Raw genomic sequence first — 19,860 nt, forward strand, 5'->3', positions numbered from 1 at the left:
AGGCTGCGGTGAGCGGTGGGGGATCTTCCCCCTGTTCCCCCTTGCCCCCTCTCCTGGGGAGTGGGTGCACAGGGAGCATTAAAGGTCTGCGTGCCTGAGGCTCCTTGGTTCTCTGTTTGCCCTAGGAGTGAACGAACCAAACGTGGCTGGGTAGCAACTGGAGATGAAAAATGGCATTTCCCCACTCTTGAGAGGATGGTAAAGAGGGGGGGAGGGAATCTGCTTGCAGGTCGGGTGTTTTAACCAGAAGAAACTTTTCAGAGAGGAAAGACCGCGTTTCTCTTGAAGCTGCTGCATGTGTGAGCAAAATGGGGTGCTGTGGAAGAAGCAAACTTTGCCGGCTTGTTGAACGGGTTTTAGGATTGTGAACCGAGTCGTTCAGCTGAACTTTTCTTTATGTAAAAGGAAATGGAGGCCTCAACAAAATCAGTGTTAGTTCCCTGGAGGTTAGAGCCCGCATGAGCACGTATCTACGGGCAGAGTGACCTGAAGGTCTTGGAGCCTGGGTTGCTGAGGGAGCCAGGGGAGTCATGTAGGGTGTTTCCTGGGCATGAAAACAAGGATCAAAAGGGCAGACGTTAAAAAGACTTCCTTAAAGTTGTAGGCCCGTGCTGCTGCCTGTAAACATCTTGTGGTACACCTGATAATATGTCTTTTTGGCTTTGAAAGTGTTTGATCTAAAGCTGATGTCTAGACCTGTGTATCTTGCACATCTATTTAAAAGCATTTATTGTGGTTTATGGAAGAGTTGGTGCTAAAAGCTAATTTTCTTTTTTCTTTCTTCAGTTATCTAGTCAGAGTGAAGTTATCACAAGAGTCGTTCAGAGACTGTGTGAAAAAAGAAAGAAGAACGTCCTCGCATATGGATATTCCTTACTGGATGAAAACTGTTCTCATTTCCAAATCATGCCAACTTCCCATATATACAGCTACCTACCCAATACTGCAACACAAACTATTCGGATCAGCGGCCTCTGGGAAACACTGCTGAGCAGGATAGGGGATGATGTGATGATGTATTTATTGGAACACTGTGCAGTCTTTATGCTAGTTCCCCCTGGTAATTGTTACCAAGTTTGTGGGCAACCAGTTTATGAACTACTTTCAAATCAGGTAGACTCACCCCCAGTGTTTGTTAAACAAAGGTTTTCCAAGCAAAAAGATAGTAGTTTGCTTGATTATATGCAAAAAAGGCTTATGTTTCACAGACAGTATCTTTCAAAGTCGCACTGGTGGAAATGCAGGCGAAGACTTGAAGCTAATGTCTCCAGCATGGGAAATCAAAAAGCCAACAGGATACAAAGCTTAGTGTCTAGTTACCAGTCTTCTGCAAAAGCTGTTTCTAAAGCAAGCAAACAGATCAGAATGGTTACTGAATGTCTGGAAACACAGAGTGGCTCCGGTTTATATTTGTCAGCTACAGTACCATCTTTAAAGAGGAAGCCTGATAGGGAACAACTTGAAATTCCAGCTAAGAGAGCAAAAATGGAGGAAAAAGTGAGAGAGGAAAAGGCTTGTAACCTCACTGCTGATGTAAATCAAAGTAGTTCCAAGAGATGCAGAACTGGGTATGTAACATCACATTCTGTAAGTCTCATTAAAGAAAAGCACATTTCTCAAAGAAGTAACAGTGATATGTCTGGTCCTTCTTTAGTTCACACTTCTCCTGATGGGAAGAAGTTTGTGACAGGTAAAGGCTCTTTTTTGCGAGGAGTTCGGAGTAACAAACCTTTAAAGTCCACCACTGAAATGCAAGCAGAATCCCATAGGAAAGGATTAGAGATGCGTATGCCTAAATCTCAGTTGGATTCTGTACAAAGCAAACCCACGGAGGGTAATTCTTCAAAGTGCAGACGGCAGGAAAGTCCCATAGCTCATTTGGCAAAGAAGTTACCAAATACGCTCTTGCGTTCTGCAGTCTACATTAACAGGAAGTTTCTTCTGTATTCTCGTGGGAGTTTCAAAGAATGTTTTCCTAAATCATTTTTACTGAATCGCTTGCAGGGCTGTCAGTCAGGTGCAAGACAGCTTATAGAAACTATATTCTTAAGCCAAACTCTGTTGGAGCAAAAGCACAACCAAAGTCTGCCGCATCGTAGCTGGAGAAAGAAGAGGTTGCCCAAACGCTACTGGCAAATGAGACATACATTTCAGAAACTCTTACAGAATCACAGAAAGTGCCCTTACTTGGTTCTCTTGAAAAAAAATTGCCCCATCCGGATTTCTGAAAGCAGTGTGAGAAAAACTGAGCTGCCTCATCAGGCAGCCTTGCCTGGGGAAGCAGAGGTTCATGAGCAAGCAGAACAGTTTGGGAAAGAGCCAGCTGAATGTGTTACAAGCAGCAGGTGTGAATCTGGTCACGCTGATGTGCCAAACAACTTCCGTGCTCCTCTTGCAAAATCTGTGTGTGGGGAGTTGCAAAGTGAGGAGCGAAATGCGGGAGAGGGGTGTGACTCAGCTCTCAGGGAGCTCCTCAAGCAGCACAGCAGCCACTGGCAGGGGGACATCTTTTTGGGGGGGGGGTTGGGGGGTGGCAGGTGTACATCTTTGTGAGGGAGTGCTTGGAGCGGGTCATCCCTGCTGAGCTTTGGGGTTCAAACCATAACAAGTGCCGGTTCTTAAAAAACTTAAAAGTGTTCATTTCCATGGGGAAGTTTGCTAAGCTTTCGTTGCAGGTGTTGATGTGGAAGATGAGGGTGAATGACTGTGTGTGGCTTCGTCTGGTCAAAGGTACTTCTTATATTAAAGAATTAAATGGTGGGGGTTTCAGATCACTGGTGTTCATGTTTAAGGTGGGAAGGTATTAAATCTGGGTTTAGAGTTGTTGGGTTTATTGGCAATAACTATAGCAGGGAGAGTAAACCTAGTGGTGTTTGTAATTGATGGTGGAAGAACAGTGAAGCCTGTCTTCCTTCCAGAGCTTCAGTTTTCATTCACGCTTTTTGTGTTTAATAGGATGACATTTTCACAAATGCTAATTCAGGACCTGGACCTTTCAACAAAACTCTTTGCCTTTCACCTCTACCCTCAAATTGCAGTAACTGAAAATTCATTGAAGTATGACCTAAGCACATGAAGAACAAATGCAATCTGCCCGTTGGTTACTGTTAGCCTTCAGAAAGAGCTAAAGACAAATCAAGATGCTTGCAGTGGCTTGTGTTCCTCTGCTGTGGGAGTGAATCTTCCTCCCACAGTGTGGTTCGCCCTCCTGCCTCACATAAACCCTGAGTATGGGACCCATGCAATAAAGGGGTTGCCCAGCATCCTTCACCTTCCTAGAGCCCCTTTTTAGGAATGAGAAACCCTCACTGAGCACTGCTTCAGGCTGGGTAATTGGTGGTGCTGAGGTCACCAGACTGAGTGACCCCGGCTGAAAGCTGTTGTGAAGGCATCGGCTGATGGCTCCAAATTCTGTATGAATCCCTTCTGTTTAATCTTCTTTTCAGGTCATCACCTGAAATGGTAATGTGAGCTGTAAATGGTATTCCTTTTTAAAGGGTGCAGTAAGATTCTGAAAATACTGCAGGTTATTTGTAGTGTAGAAAGAAACTAAGTCTGATGTTTTAACAACCAATGTAAAAAATAGAGTAGGTTACACGTCCATAAGAAACTTAATTCTAGCAAATATATTGATTCTTTATTCAGAAACTGTGGCTCAAAGACATGCTTTACAAAATGCTTTTAGTTTGTAGTCATTTGGAACATCTTATCTTAAAAAAATACAATCCCCTCTTACTCTGTGGCCTTATCCAGGAAAAGCAACACGGTCTTGATTTTAATTTTCATTAAATTACTCCCTTGTGCTTAAAGTTTAAACACATTTAATTGCTCTGCTGTACTGTAGGTGGTTTGTTTTTTTTTCTCCAAAAGTAGTAGTAGTATTAGTTTCTTGTCAGTTCCCTGGACTGTAGTTATCATAGAAAACAAATGATCTTGTTTCAGAGCAGCTATGTAACAACATCCTGATTTAATTTGTGTATTACAACTGCATATTGCAACTCTTCAGTTACAGATTTTTCTAATGGTTACTGGATCTCTTCATTGATGTTACGTGGCTTCTAGTGATGTGAACACTGTTTTATCTCCTTATGGTAGTCTTTTCTTAGGTGCTGTAAATACATGAAAATGTCTCCGCTCTGAAGTGCACAAAAACCAAACAGGGTAGAGAACTGAGAACTTACTTCCATTTTATAAGTTTCAGTTTTAAGCCTCAGCTCTGTTCTGCCAAAATTAAGCTTGTTTTAACACATTTGTGCCATAATCATGATTTACGCTGTGCAGCTAAACTAATATTTCTGTATAATTTCTTTAAGTTATCCTGTTGTATTTTATGAAATCATACTCTTAATTAAAACAAGTATTATTGGAACTTAGCAAAAATTCAATATTGTAGCACAGAGTTTTATTCCCTACTCACTTACTCATATTTAGACATCAGTATGATGATCAACTACTATGTGGCCTTAAATTTGACAGTAGCTAGGAATATTCTGGGTTCATAATTTTTGTGCCATCCAGATATTTAAAGTGCTGATGGACTTAGGGTGATTTTTTTATTTTTGCCTGCAGCAATAAGTCTGAAATAAATTTTCATGTATTTGGGAAATCTGAGTATCATTCTCATCCCCAAGTCAGCCCAGTTTAATTCAATTTTTTTTTCTGGGTATTGGGGTTGTTTTTTTGGTTTTTGTTTTTGTTTTTTTTATGGTATCCCTAAGTATTTTCATTCTTTTGCTTACTTTTTTAAAGTTTTATATTGTTGTAGGCTTATTTCCATTTTACCTTTTTCTTCGCCATAATTTTGCCATGTGCATTAAAGATCTTGCACAGTCAATGTAGGGGCAAGAAAGCAAGTCTTTGGGCTACTAATGGCATGTATTTGTACCCTGTACGTCAGTTTGTCACTGCAAGTTAAGTTTCTGTGTTTGCACTTTAAGCTTGGGTAGGTCACATTATTTAATGCCAGTGAAAATTTGAAGCAGCATCTGTGCAATTGTTTATATTTGCTTTTTTTCTTTCCACTAACCTCAAACTAAGAAAAGAGTGTTATGTGTGGGGGTTTTGTTGTTGTTTTTTCTTTACTAATACAAATAGTTGGTATTTACTGTAACTACCTTTGAATTGTTTATTGAAGGTGATCACTTTGTTCCTGCCTATGAACATTGGTACCGTGAAGAAATTTTGGCTAAATTCCTATACTGGCTGATGGATACCTATGTTGTTATGTTGCTCAGATCATTTTTCTATATCACTGAGACCACGTTCCAGAAAAACAGACTTTTCTACTACCGGAAGCTTGTCTGGGGCAAGATACAGGACATTGGAATTAGGTAACATTAGAAAACTAATCAACCATTAATGGAATATGTAGAAACGTCATGTTTTGTAGTGCAGAGTTGTAATTCTGCTTTCATTTATTTCCCTTTTTTTTCTTAATTTCCCAAAAGAAAATTCAACCTATGATTACAGTATGCACAGCTTGTAATTTCAGTAATCTGTTGTGTGAGAAAACTGATTCAAATCTAGATTTCTTTGGTAGGAGAAGAGAAACTTTTGAAATAATAAAATCCATTATGAAGAGGATTTTGTTTTGATAAGTCAGTCTTTTATACCTTTTAACAGTGAGTAAAGCATAGTGACAGAATCCCAAAGTAACCTTCTTTATCTTAGTGATCCAGCTAATACTGTAGGGCACGATGAAGTGTTATGGGTTCAGGAAAGAATTTGAGTTATAATAAAGAATAGTCATCTCTAGCTGTGGAAGAGTGATCTCCTGTCCATTCTGCTTTACTTTGGGCAATATCTGTACCCGAAATTTAATTCCAAAGTTTGAATAAAAATCCTCAAAACGCTTGCTCTGTAATAGCTCAGCTTGCTGGCCCTGGATGCCCCTGTACCTTCTGGGTGTCATGCATTGTATCACTTGGACACCAGCAGTCCCAAGCGTCAGGATCATAATCTTCGGAGACTTGTGTTGGCATACAGAGGTATTTATATGCCTCTCTTACCTTCATGTGTGGCTTCTCAGGAACATGCTTACCGGGTTTCCATGAACCATCCATTGCCTTTTGTGATAGCGTGGCTGCCTTTTTCTAAACCAGTCTGTTGATTGGTGTGGGATGAGAGAAATCTGCATGCAAATTTAGATTTGCATCCCATACTTCTGAATTGCTGCACTTCTCAGGGGAGTACCCTAAGCACTACTAGGCTGTAAGGCTTTTTGGAATGGCACGTTTTGTCCTTCAGCAAATGGATCCAGATCTTTTACGTATCAAGTAGGCCACTTAAGCAATACAATCTTAAGTAAAAGCAAAGGCTTTTGCACCACGTCCTTTTCCTGCCTCGTTGCATGGGAAAGTTTTGATTTGGACTAAACTACACTGAACTGTAAATGCAGAGAGGGCGTGTCTGAGGGGAAACCACATTTCCCAGTAAGTTGGACTTAAGGAGCTCAGAATCTGTGACTTGGGAGCCTTCCGTTCTTCACTGATCTCTCTTCTTCACTTCACTTCTTTACCTGCTCAGCTGATGGGTTATTTTGGATCGTTTTACTGGGTACCAAATGCCCATATGTTTTATATGTATCCTAGTATCTCAGTGTGCTATGAATTTTAATAAGTAGTAGGTCCCTTAAATGTTGGGAGTACAACAGCCCATTGCAGTGTGTAAGTCCTTCCCTGGATTTTTCTTAACATAGTTTTCAGAAGGTTTTGTTTAACTTTGTTAATGTCTATCAAGATTCTGAAACCATGAGAAATATTCAACTTCCTGTTGTTTTGCATAAAAATATTTCATAATGTTCAAATAGACTCAGCTAATCTGTGCTTAAATTTTGATTTGTGTTAAGTTTTTAAAATTAAGTTGCATCAAGCAGAAATGTATACTTTTATTGTATAACATTGTCAGTAAGATATTGTGAAATTGTTCTGAAATGCAGATTTCCATGTCACTTTCTGCAGACGTTAGTATTTGTAATTGTCTTCTTAGTAAATATTTGGCTTCAGTTATCATAAAGAGATTGTGTTCTAACTGACTGCCTTTCCTACTGCTTACTCACTAAATGTGTATTTGTATTTTAGAAACCATTTTGCCAAAGTACAGCTACGTCCTTTATCTTCAGAGGAGATTGAAGCTTTCCGTCAAAACAGATGTGTTGCTATGGCATCAAAGCTCCGATTCATTCCCAAAGTGAATGGCTTAAGACCTATAGCAAAAGTGAGCGGTGTTGTTGAAGCACAAGCATTCAGCAGAGAAAACAGAGAAAAGAAGGTTTTGTTTGTTGTTTATTGTTTTATGTAGGTTTAATGTAAGCAGCTAATAAACTGCATGAGGTTTTTTGTTATATACAAGTAGTTTTAATGTGGTGAACTGGAGCATTCAGATCAGAATGGTTGAATAGGTCTACCTGTTGCATCTTAGCTTCTCCCTTCCAGTGCTTAATTACCATTAGCTTCCAATTCCAGAAACACATACTTGTGCTTGCAAGCCTGTCTTAAGGAAGTGATTCTAACAGAATTTACATGGCTTGTCAGGTAATCATGTTTTCTTTCTCTTCTCTTTCCGTCCCTTGTCCTCAGGCTTGCTAACTGTGTCTGGTTGTGGCAGGCACTGGCCATCTATGGGAGTAGAAGAATGGAAATCTCAAAAGATATTCAGTATTCTGAACTAACATGTATTTTTTTGGGACACCAGAGGGTAAGGGATGGGTGAGTCCAGCCTCTTGGGGTTTACCTGAATACCAATTGTGTATTTTAATCAGCTGGTTGGCTGTCATGCCAGGTCAAACCAGGGAGCCGAACAGTTGTGAATTGGGTGAGTTGCAGAAGAAGGAGGAGGAAGCTGTGTCAAGTGTAGCAGAGAGATAGGAAGGAAGCTGGGAATTACTGCAGTGTGGGAACAGTGTACGGAATAATCTATTTAACAGACCAGTTAACCACAAGATGTGGTGGGAACCCAGTTTTGCGATCTTGCGTGACTGCATTAATTGTTTTTCCTTAAGGCTATGTCCCATTTAGTGCACAAGAATAAATGTTCCCCAAATGAGCGAGAGGACAATAGCTTCTTAGTGCTTATTGTACAGTTTGTGATCCCAGACCAGATCTACAGGGCATCAACTAAAAGCTGTTCTGAAGCGTTACTTCTTCACAATCTTCCTGTGACAATCAGGCTGACAGATTTGAGAGCATGCACACAGTTAATTTGGAAATAGCATTTAAATTGTAGAAGGAAAGCAGTCTTCTGGTTCTTTCTGTCCGACAGTATTCCAGGTTTTGGAATTTGAGAGCCCATTTGGAATTTTAGGGGCAGTCTTGGCCAGCTTCTGTAGCTCAACACTGGAATATATCTGGATGAATTACCAGAGAGGCTCTCCCAAGTGTCCAGCAAACCAGCTTCTGATTCTTGGGCAACTCTTAAACCTTGCTGCAAAATACATGGCGAAATGAGTCCAGTTCTGTGATTTTTATCCTCAAATCACTGTGGATTTTTTTTGTCAAAGGTTTTATGTATGTGCTTAATATCCTTCCTTTTTTGCTAAAACCAATTTTTTTTTTAATTTATTTTTTTAATGGGAAGCTCAAAGCACTGGAAGACAGCAGGGTTCCAAAAGATCTGATTTGTCTGAGAGTTTATTATAATCTTTTACTGCATTCTGCAGAGATTCCAGCAGATCTTTAGGTTTTGCAAAAACGTTAACTCTGTGAATTAAACCTGTTCTGGGGAATTAACAGGCTTGAGGAAATCCCTTCTAATGTGAAAATGAGGAGCTACTGTGAATACTGCAGCTCCAGGTCTCTCAGGTTTAGTTCAAACTGAGTTTGAAACCAGTCTCTATTTCTTATGATTGACTCACTTGCTAACATCTGTATGGCCATTACGTTTGTGAGGAGGTGAAGGTGTGCTTTTTGTGGAAAGGCTCATTAAGAAGGAAAGCGGGAACTTTTCTACTGATGATAACTTTGATCTTGCTGCTTCTATTTATCTTTGAGCTATAGCTCTACTGTTTTGACTGTTTTTCTTAGGAACTTGGTCTATAATGGAAAAGATACCACTGCAATAATTCAGGAAAGTGTCTTAATTTTAATTTTTTAATTAAAGAAATCTTTGTTTTCTAAGCTGGTCAAAAACTCTTTGCAAGATCAGCCAAGGAATGAACATAATTGCTTACCCTATGTAAAACAGTGAAGTTGGATCTTGTTGTTTTGGAGGCAGTGACAGTAGTATACTTAATGTTTTTGGCATGCTTTAGTTTTGCCAGCTTTTCACTGAAGCCTGTAATTGACTTTTTCAGTGCAAAAACAAACGTTTTCAGATGAATGGGAAAGCTTCCATAGTTAGTAGTTTCAGTGTATCCATATCATGATCAGAATACTACCACTGAGAGTAAGAAACAGTTTATATTCTGTGTATACCTCTTGGAGGATTTCTCTGAAGTTCTAAACTGATTCATAAGTTTGCTACGTGTGCAGTTTATTTTCTTCTGGCTTGCTCTTTCAACATTCGTTTGTTGACAGGTCTGTCAATATTTTTTTTCCTTACGGTGTTTGCGGAGCTAATCAACCTGCACGGCTTCACTGCCACTCTGGTGTATTTTACTGTTCCCCTAACTGAGAGTTCAATCTTTGCTAATGTCCTTGCAGAAAGTACCGTACCTCCAAGAGGCTGAAGAGATGGTGCAGCTGGAGTTAGCCTAAAGTCTTGGGGCAAATGTTCTTTTTGCTGTCCTTGTGGTGATAATCTCCAGCAGAGAGAATGAGTTCTATTTAAGAAGTTGCCTTCTAGTTGGTGGTAGTTTTAATGCTGGAGTTCATCTATTTATCTCCTTAACTATTACATCTTAACTATTTAAATATACCAAGAAAAAAATCTGAGGCTGTTCAGTCACTTCCAGGTAGTTACTGCAGCTCTGTTCAGGCTTTCTGAAAACTGCAGTTGACCAAAATAATACAGTAAATATACAAACTTAATCTCATATTATGTAGAAATGTGAAATCTGTGTATTGCACAGAATATTATATATTCCACATACTTTAAGGTGCTTTTCTTTGGTCTCTTTTTAGATGCAGCACTACAACACTCGACTGAAAAATCTGTTCAGTGTGTTAAATTACGAACGGACTGTAAACACCAGTTTTATTGGCTCTTCTGTGTTTGGGAAAGATGATATCTACAAGACATGGAAGAAGTTTGTTACAAAGGTGCTTGAATCAGATGGTGAAATTCCTCATTTCTACTACGTAAAGGTAGGTCTTTTTAATTATATATTCAAACTCACTTTTCAAAGTCAACTTGTGCAGATACTTTTATATCTGTAATAGCTGTGATCTGAGTGCATAATTGGTTCTTTTTCAAAATAAACTTGTGCATACCTAACACAGACTCTGGTTGTTTTTTTGGGAGCAGGAGGTTTGTTGGTTTTTTGAGTGGAGGTGTTCCTGCAGTAGCACTTCCTTTTACTTGGATATTTTTCTGTCCATATTTCTGTCATGTAGCACCTTTTGCTTCTTCACGTGCACTGGAATTTTGCAGTTACATGTACTTTGGTATAAAAATGGGACAAAAATATGAACTCAAATATGCTTTTAGTGCCATCTCCCCAAAGGAAAACCAGGAAAAACTTGCTGTGTGCATTTGGATAAATTCAGCATCTTTTGGAAAATAAGTGTCTATCTCAGCACCATTAGTTTATGTTGAAAATGAACGCTTCAACTCTAGAGTCTCTCCAATAAGTTTCTTCTCCCACTTGAAAAAAATGTGTATGTCATGTCCCACTATTTGAAGGGGTTTCTTCCTGATGCTTTGTCTAGCATGCCACCTTTTGTGTTTGAGCTCAATTGACCACTTTGTATTGGGGCAATTTGTACAGCTGTATGCAAATTACACAGTTTTATATATATTATAGGGAGGCTTCTCTCCCATGCTCTCATGTGTCAGTTGTCATCCTGTCCTGAAATTACTTTCGATGGTGGTCTTATCTTTCACACCAAAGCATCATGTCATTGACAAAGTTCTCCTGAGATTGTTGCTTCTTCAGAACTTTTTGAATGTTGACTGTGACAAGTAAAAGCATAGTTATAATTGCACCATCAGGTTTAGGAAAAGTAAAACCTCTGGGTTTGCAGCTTTTCAAAAGCCTAAGATGTCACCTCTGTGATCACATGGAGAGGAAGGTTTCGTAAAATATTTAAACATACAAAAATATCAGCGGGACATTTTAGTTAAATGATTGAAGGTTCAGTGTTAGATTTAAGGTTGCATATGGTATTGTCTTCTGTTAAACAAACCATCAGTTTTAGTAGAAGTCTTGTTATTATCCCTCGTAAGGGAAAACTCATTGATGGATGAGGAAAGGTTTTGCAAATAAGCAGTGAAATTTTTTGTCACAAATTTGGACTGACTCATGCAGTAATTCCACTCCTATGTGATTTATCCTTCAGCCTTGTTTATCTAGTACAGTGCTTTTTTTTCCTAGTACCACAGTGTTACAGTGATACTGATGAATACATAATGGAAGATACTCCTTCTATTTCAGGCTGATGTGTCGAGGGCTTACGATACCATCCCTCACAATAAACTTGTGGAAGTGATTTCACAGGTCTTAGACCCTGAGAAAAGAACTGTCTACTGCATACGGCGCTATGCTGTGATTATGATTACTGCAAGTGGAAAAGCCAGGAAGTTCTACAGGAGACATGTATGACTTGCTGATTTCTTCTATTTACTGCTGTAAATGCATTCTAGTCCAAGGAAAATTTTTGTTTATAGCTTTTTATAGTGACAATTGGAATTAGACAATTGCTTCATGAACCCTTTTTTAGTGCTGTTGGGTATTTTCCAGAGGTAGCAAAGCTTCTTTTTACTTTTTACAAGGAATAGCGATATGTGAAAGAAATACTTCATTTTAATAATGACAGAGTTGTTGGGTTAAAATAATGCAATAAGGCTGGCCCTTTGATCTTCACTGAATAAAAGAGTCTGGTACTGAATTTTCTATCGCTTTTGTCATTTATTTCCTTACACTCAATATACAGGTTTCTACTTTCAAGGATTTTATGCCAGACATGAAGCAGTTTGTGTCCCAGCTTCAGGAGAATGCCTCATTGCAAAATGCAATAGTAGTTGAACAGGTAAATATTGGGAGGCTTCTTTTCAAATGAAAAAGAAAGCTACAGAAGAATCGGAGGAAGACTGGGATTTTATTTGTATGTACATATTATGTGGTGACACCACCTCTCTTCTAGTTACACAGCACTTTCTGTAGAAGTATTTTTGTTATCTGTTCTTTGATGTTTATAACAGGTTCTCGGTGTCCAGTGGAAGGAGTGCCCCAGGCAAGAAACCTGACAAAATGTCCTTCTAGACTTTTCCCAGTTTTTAATTTTGTTGTCTCAAGCTTTCATTTTAACCACTGTTTTCTTTTTCCTTTCCTAATTCCATTGTTTGTTGTGACAGTTCTTAAGTGAGAAATTAACTATCTAGTAAAGAAGGGCTTCAGCACTTGCTATCTCCAAAACATACTGAAGTAAGAATGAGCAAAATGTAAGCGAAGTACAAATCTTGTTTTGTTTTGTCCCATTTCTAGAGCTTAACTTTTAATGAGACAAGTTCCAGTATGTTTAATTTTTTTCTTCAAATGATCCATAGCAACATCCTGGAGATTGGGAGCAGGTAAAAAAGAACTTAGTTTTTCTTTGTCTAGTGTGTTTGGTCTTTTTTTGTTGGTGTTTTTTTTTTCTTCTGTTAAGCAGGATACTTTTAATTGGCTAGGGGATTTTTGATAGCAGTCTTTTAAAGATTTTTCATTTCATGTTAATTTGGAATCTGTCAGTTTAAGCTACATAAAAGCATGAAGAATTTGGAATCAATTGGAATCAGTTTTGTTTCTTTTTCCCACCTGGATGATGTTAACTATATACGGAATTCATTATTCTAAAACTTGTAACCTTTGTCATTTAAAACTGCAAATGTAGTTCAAAAGAAAAAAAAATATCTCAAAATGTTGGAATTCATAGTGGAGAACAAAAGCAAGGAACCATCCAAGTAAGCATACAAAAGCATTTTTAGTTATCTCCATGTAGTGCAAAATTAAACCTTTTCAGCATGGCCTTGGTATTGCAATTAAAAAAGGACAATAGCAATAGGAATTAAAATTATTGCTAACTCCAGAACTAAGACTCGCATGTTGCAGAAGGTAGTAATGCAAATTTCTTTTGTGTTGCTACAAATGCTGATTTGGTATTTATGTTTTGCCTCTAGGTGGCAAATGTGTGTACCATGTCTAGAAAGCAAGTACTTACATGATCTTTATTTGTAATTTCAGAATGAAGTATATTTGAATAGCTTTTTGCTCTTGAGAAAATACCTTTGTTTTAGAATACCTAATCTCACAGCATTGAGAGAAGTGGAGAAAAACTTTCAGGGAGGCAAATAGAGTTTAATGTTTAATAAGAGTTTACTGGTTTTAAAGAAAGCATATCCTGACAAAGTCAACTTCACACTTACTTAAACTCAGTCGTAGCTTGGCTGAAAAAATACTGTGTCTTGAAATGAATTTGCCCTTTTTTAAGTAGCTCGTTCTCATTTGTTCAAAAAAAAAAACCCCTAAAACAACAAAAAGCAACCAACCAAACCAGACCCAACAAAAAGCAAACCTGCAAATAAGTTTAGTACATGGATACAGTCTTTGATGGTTCTCAAAAAGCAATCCCAGTTAGTCAACAGTCACTTGATGTTTTCTAAAAATTGCTGATTGTTGCCCTGGGGACCTGGAAGGAAACTTTTAATACCATTTGATACACTTATCTAAAGTCTGGAAGAATGTAAAATTACTACTAGATGACTTAAAACATAGGTAAAATCACTGCTAGAGTGGAGTATGTGGCTCTGGTGTCCAGTCGCATAATTTCATTCTCTTCAGTTTCACTTCATGTGGTAATGAGAGAGTGGATATTATAATATCTCATTACTTCCAAGTGTTATGACAGTAATTCCCTTGGGTTTTGTGAGCCATACTCATTCAGTTGCTGCGATCATAGAAGAATCCACAGGGTAATGGTGGGGACCTCTGTCTTCAGTATCATACCTAGATGTCATACATTACTATTACTGTGTGTGGTCCTACTGGCCTTTTACAAGTAACAAGATAGGGAATTAATTACACCCTCCCCAGCATTGTCTATATGAATTCTTTGAAGCCACGAGGAACAGATCAAGGCTTACTCTTTTGCAAAATGACAACTGACAACTTCAGTGAACTTTTCAAGCAGGATGAGATGGGACAGAGGATGGTTGAGTATAGTTACAAATAATAAAGGTTAACATTTCACAGGATGTAGTGTTTTTTCCTAATTAGAAGTAAGATAGCCTCATGCCTGAGCAGTTAAATGAGAATATAAAAATGATTTACAGTATAGCTGGGATGTATAAAACCAGATAATTTGGTTTATTTTCTTTTATTCTGTATTACACTTGAACAAAATAAGTAAATGTTTAATGGCTATTGCAATCTTCTTATTGCATTTTTTAAATTTTTTTGTTTGTTATTCTTTGCTAGGTACTACTTACAGTGCTGTGGAATTCCACAGGGCTCCATTTTGTCAACCTTACTTTGCAGCTTATGCTATGGAGACATGGAAAACAAATTGCTCTGTGGAGTACAGCAGGATGGGTAGGGATGCTCTGTTACAGAAATGCATAACATATACTGCATGTGCGAAACATTTTCTCTGAAGTTTTATGTTGAATTTCAAGGATTTCCAACTCTTCATTAGGAGTGTGGTGTACACAAACATCTCTGCAGCTTCAGTGTCTCTGTGGTTGTTTTGTGGTGGAAGTTCCCTGTTTGTCATATGATGGGGAAGAAAAGTGCTGAAAAGAAGCTTTCCCAGGTCTGTGGGTAGGGGAGTTGAACTTACAGAGAGCACAGTATTTAGGGATGCTGTAAAGAGTATTACTAACTTCTCCTGTGTATCTAAGAAGCTTATGGTTCTCCCAGACTCATTCCCACACCACCTGTGGTCTTTTGTCCTTGACAAAGTGGTATGTTTGTTACAGGCATTCTCATACTCCAGGCTTCTGCCTAAGGGCTTTTCAATCCACCATCTGTATATCTTAACACTTTATCAAGGTCACAGCTTTACTGCAGATTTTTTACAAGGCGTGATGGTTCTTGTTTGAAGCCCTGTGTAGCTCTTGGTACATCTTCTAAGCCTTTGTGCCTTGCTTGTGCTTGCTGCTTAGGAGCTTAACAGAAAACTAGCCTGATAAAAGCCCTACCTCCTTATTAGTTGCAAATACTTTGGGATCCCTTTTACCACCATTTGAAAAGATTACACTTACAAATCTAACATCAGCTTCTTCTTGGTTACAGAGTCCTAATACGTCTCATTGACGACTTTTTGCTGGTTACACCACACTTAATGCAGGCAAGAACTTTTCTAAGGTATGCTGTTAAAGACATAGTCTTCAAAGTAATAAGCACTAACACGTTTTACATGATTCTTTTTCATCTTTATACATGCTTGTACATATGAGTGTATTTATTTTATGGGTTTGTAATCAAGGACTATTTTAGACTCCTTGCTAGTAGCCTGTCCCCGGAAAGAATCCTAATAGCTACGTTTGATCGCCAATTAACAATCCATTGCAGCTCAGATGGTGTGGGATGCCTGCTGAAGTTTAAATTAGGGACCTAGCTACTGATTTTGGTGGACCTTCTAGCAGTAATTAGTAGTGCAGATTAACCAAAACAACTGGCAGTTGTCTTTTAAGACCCTTTCCCCTAAGATTTTTAAGATTTCTTAGTTATGTTCTTAAAATGTTTTTGTCAGGCAGGCATGCTGCTACCTTCTATTCCTGGGGAAAGAAAGCAACTTTTCTCTGATCTATTGCTAAGAATTCTCTGGTCATTAATATTCTGGGTTGAGTATATGAAGATGTGGATAGCATGGCAGTGTCCAGCTCACGCAGAAGTTTTCAAGCAGTGATTCTTCAGAGTGCTTCAGATCTAACTTTGTTTTTTTTAAAAGTGTGCTCTGAAAGAGGTTCCTGATTACCATGGATCTGAATGTACAGTCAGTATCCAAGAAGACTTCTGCTGATCACAAAGCCAGTTTTAAGGATCCAAAGGAGAGACCTTGAAGAAAAGCATAGCATCTGCAGTGCAGTCAGTTGCATCATGCTTTTTGGGAGTCAGAAAGATGCAGCTCTGTTTCGAGCCTGAAAATTGATGGGGAAATCAATTAAGTACAGTCTGAAGTATAAATTGTACTAAATAAGGGATAGTGTACTTTGAAGACTTGTCCTCATTTCCTCATCAGAACAGAAAGAGATTTCTAGGGAAGTATGGATTTACAGTTCTGGAAATAGGTCAAACTAAGAGGCTGGAGTTGCCTCAAGCTACTAATCTCTTATAACATCTTTTCAGCGTGATGTCACTTGCAGTAGCATTGCAGATATAGTCCTGAAGTTCTCAGCATCTGTGTTCTAGACCAACTTCTGCACCAGCTGTGTTGATTTTCTGTAGACAAGTAGCCTCTTCTGTGGAAGTTTTCCAGAGCTGCTTGCAGATCTCAGGAACTCTCTGCCACAAGTAGAGTAGTAGCAGTTTTTTCTAATGTAATATTAGAACTGGGGGACTCAAATTAGTTTTGAGGAGACAGCGTCATCACTATTACTTCCCAACCAGAAGAGCATGCCTCTTCCTCTCACTCCTTAAAAGGATAAAGCCTGCACTTGAGTACATGGCTGAGTAAGACAGACTGCTGCCTGTTCATGGGATGACACTGCGGATCCAATGTGTAGTAGGTAGTCAGCAGGCATTCTGGCAATGAAAACATCCTTTGTGGAAAAACTTCAAAACTTTTCATCAGATAAATTATGTTCCTGTTATGGGGATTCTCCTTGGTTTTGTTAACTCTCAAAACCAATACTCTTCATCTGTCTTTTTCCGGTGATTTTGATCTCAATGGTTTCTGTGAGTGTGGTTTGTGTATCTTGTCTCAAATTTTGCATGGCTTAAGTTCTTAATTTGCATTAATCTCTAGATGTTTTTCTCCATTATCCTCATATCCTTAAGCTTATTTATCTTGTCTATTTACCTCTATTATCTTCTATTTTGTTTAGTTCTGTCTGTGTTCCTTAACCTAAAGAGTTGTCTGTAGTTCCCTTTATTCTTTGGTTTCTGTCCTTTTATGCAAGATCATTTGTGTCTTGCAGCATGGTGGGGTTTTTGTTTGCTTTTGTGGGGAGACTTAGACTGACTTTTCTCTGTTTTAGGACTCTAGCAGCAGGTATTCCTGAATATGGCTTTTTAATAAACCCCAATAAGACAGTCGTGAATTTTCCTGTTGATGATATCCCAGGATGTTCCAAAATTAAACAGCTGCCAGAATGTCGTTTGGTCCCGTGGTGCGGTTTGTTATTAGATATACAGACGCTTGAGGTTTACTGCGATTACTCCAGGTAAATAGAGTTTGTATACTCCAGTGTCAGCTTTGCGGTATATTGTACACAGTGTGAGAAGCACAAGGATGTGTTGTGAATGGTGTAGCTGAACTGAAAAATAGATTTTACAATTCTGTTTCTTACGCAGTAATATAAACATTTTATTCTGCTGTGCTGCCTGCTATTTTCTTCATTCCATCCTGGTGGAATGTACATACCAACAACACTAAAGAATGGGGCCCAGGTCACTAATGTGGGAGACACTAATCAAAATCCTGAGGCTGTTTGTTACAAGGGCCACCTGGCTTTTGATAAGCTTGACTTAAGTAACTGGAAAGCCAGGGTCAACTGAGGTGGCTTCCAACCTGAGCTTCTGCCTTGCATGGATCACAGAGTATAACCTGACTGTCATTGGAGTCATTGATAATGGTCTGGCTAGACCACCTGTTTTAGAAATACACTTAATTTGTGTTTGAGGTTATAGCTTTGGGTTTCTTATTTATGGGTGAATTATTCAGCACTGAGGTATTAAAGTTGTTCCTTAGCTAACGGCCTTAATGCCACAATGTCTAGTCTCTTTCTACATTGAATTTCATTGTAGTCATCTTTTGATTAGTAGGCAATTTCTGTAACGTGAGAAGTTAAATAAGGCTTACTTCACAGAATTTAATTTATACTATTAGCCCATGGAGTTTAACTATTTTTTCTTTTTTTCTTTCTAGTTACACCTCTACTTCTATCAGATCAAGTCTTTCCTTCAATTCAAGTAGAACAGCTGGGGAAAACATGAAATACAAACTGATTGTAGTCCTCAAACTGAAATGTCATTGTTTATTTCTTGATTTACAGGTGGGAATATGGAAATGGATGTTTGGAAATATTGTGATTAATGATAAAGAGCATTAAAACTGCTTTGAGTTCTAACATAAAGAGCTGGTGTTGAGAGGTAATCTATGTAACTTGGAAATGTTGACATCAACTAAAATGAGAGGTCTTAGCACCTTCCAGAACTGAGCCTTCACAACATTGTTAACTTAGCTACATAAAAGAAGTCTTTGAACTTTTGCATAAAATGTTTCTTCTCTAGATCTCTGAATCATCCTGTGTTGTTGAAGAAATTCTGTCATAACTCTGAAATATTCCTATAGCTCTGTTTCTGTTCTGTTCCAGATCAACAGCCTTAGAACAGTTTGCATTAACATCTACAAGATATTTTTACTTCAAGCTTACAGGTAGGTCACTGTCTTCTGCAGTAACTCTGAATATTTCATTACTCTTTCTTGACGCATGGAGGAGCTACAGATTAGGAGAAAGTGTGCCATAAAAACGTGCAGCGGTGAATGTCAGTAGTAAGTCACGTTATTTTTGTTTCAACACTGTTCTTACATAATATTACTAGATTCAGGATGCAGGATTATTTTGATGTGTGTGTTTGAGTGACACGTGACTGAATGGATTCTCAGTGTCTCTTGGTATTGACAGCTGACCTCAAGAAAAGGAGCCTTGTTTTGCTTCAGGAGGGTGACGAGAAGCCTTATCACTTATTAACCAGTTCATATTTAGAACTTTGTATCTATTAAAATCCTATAGAACTTTGACCTGTATAGCTTTGCATTAAGTGTGGTTTCATTCTACCAAGTTAATTGCAGTTTCTCAGCTGCTGATAATGTCTTAACTCCTTAGCTGGTAATATCTTGGCTTTTGTGAGCTGTTCTTGACCAGCAGAGGAAGTGAATGCTTTAAACAAGGGAAAGAAATCAAAACTGATAAGCAAGTGGGGAGAAAGTAGTAATCTCTGCATCAAAAATTCTGAATGATTGGCAGCACCAAGTGATTGTTTATTGTTTTAATGCAAAAAAGGTACGAGTTACTTCCCTCTTTACAGAAATCTTTTGTTAGGAAGTGACATTTATTTTTATTGCTAAATTCAGCTTGGTCCACATTTGCTCTGTATCATTCTTGTGTATGGGAAGTGTAACTGGACTTGTATAGTACAGCACTGTGTCAAACTCTTGAACTTTTTGTTGTGAGTAACTTTACAGTTTTTATCTGATCTTGTACGTGGGTACTTTGTTACTTCTGTTTGCTTTTACAGTAGTACTCTAACAGAGGTCTTTACGTTAGAGTATCTTTAAAAAATTGTCCACCTTGCTAACAGCATGTCAGGTTAATTCAGCCAGAGCTCTGTGATGCAGTGTGGTTTTTATGTTTATCGTTTAAATATTTTAAAACTTCTGAGTTTCTTGAAGTGATTATGCTTATGCTGGGTTAATTTAATAAACAAGTACATTATTGTAAACAATATACATTGAGTAATTAAAAATCAGCATTGTAATTGTTAGTTGTATTCTGCATAAGCAGGATTATAATGCCAGAAACTGAAGGAGTGGGGGGGGGGGGGGGAGCCAGAAGTTTAAA

General features: G+C 38.3%; 1 protein-coding gene across 1 annotated transcript in view; it reads left to right on the forward strand.

Moving 5' to 3' along the window:
- Window positions 1-780: 780 nt before the first annotated feature.
- The window catches only part of TERT (telomerase reverse transcriptase), a gene marked incomplete at its 5' end in the record, with an annotated part of 23,545 nt that continues 4,465 nt past the window's right edge, over window positions 781-19,860 (forward strand). The window contains 13 exons of the mRNA XM_010192149.1: window positions 781-2,493; window positions 2,532-2,730; window positions 5,135-5,330; window positions 7,080-7,269; window positions 10,059-10,241; window positions 11,531-11,692; window positions 12,030-12,125; window positions 12,581-12,666; window positions 14,552-14,665; window positions 15,368-15,439; window positions 17,275-17,460; window positions 18,165-18,291; window positions 18,613-18,674. Of these exons, the coding sequence (XP_010190451.1) occupies window positions 781-2,493; window positions 2,532-2,730; window positions 5,135-5,330; window positions 7,080-7,269; window positions 10,059-10,241; window positions 11,531-11,692; window positions 12,030-12,125; window positions 12,581-12,666; window positions 14,552-14,665; window positions 15,368-15,439; window positions 17,275-17,460; window positions 18,165-18,291; window positions 18,613-18,674 (3,386 nt within the window). The remainder of the gene's footprint in view (window positions 2,494-2,531; window positions 2,731-5,134; window positions 5,331-7,079; window positions 7,270-10,058; window positions 10,242-11,530; window positions 11,693-12,029; window positions 12,126-12,580; window positions 12,667-14,551; window positions 14,666-15,367; window positions 15,440-17,274; window positions 17,461-18,164; window positions 18,292-18,612; window positions 18,675-19,860) is intronic.

This window comes from Mesitornis unicolor, unplaced genomic scaffold (assembly GCF_000695765.1).
Source record: "Mesitornis unicolor isolate BGI_N332 unplaced genomic scaffold, ASM69576v1 scaffold46419, whole genome shotgun sequence".
NCBI lineage: Eukaryota > Metazoa > Chordata > Aves > Mesitornithiformes > Mesitornithidae > Mesitornis > Mesitornis unicolor.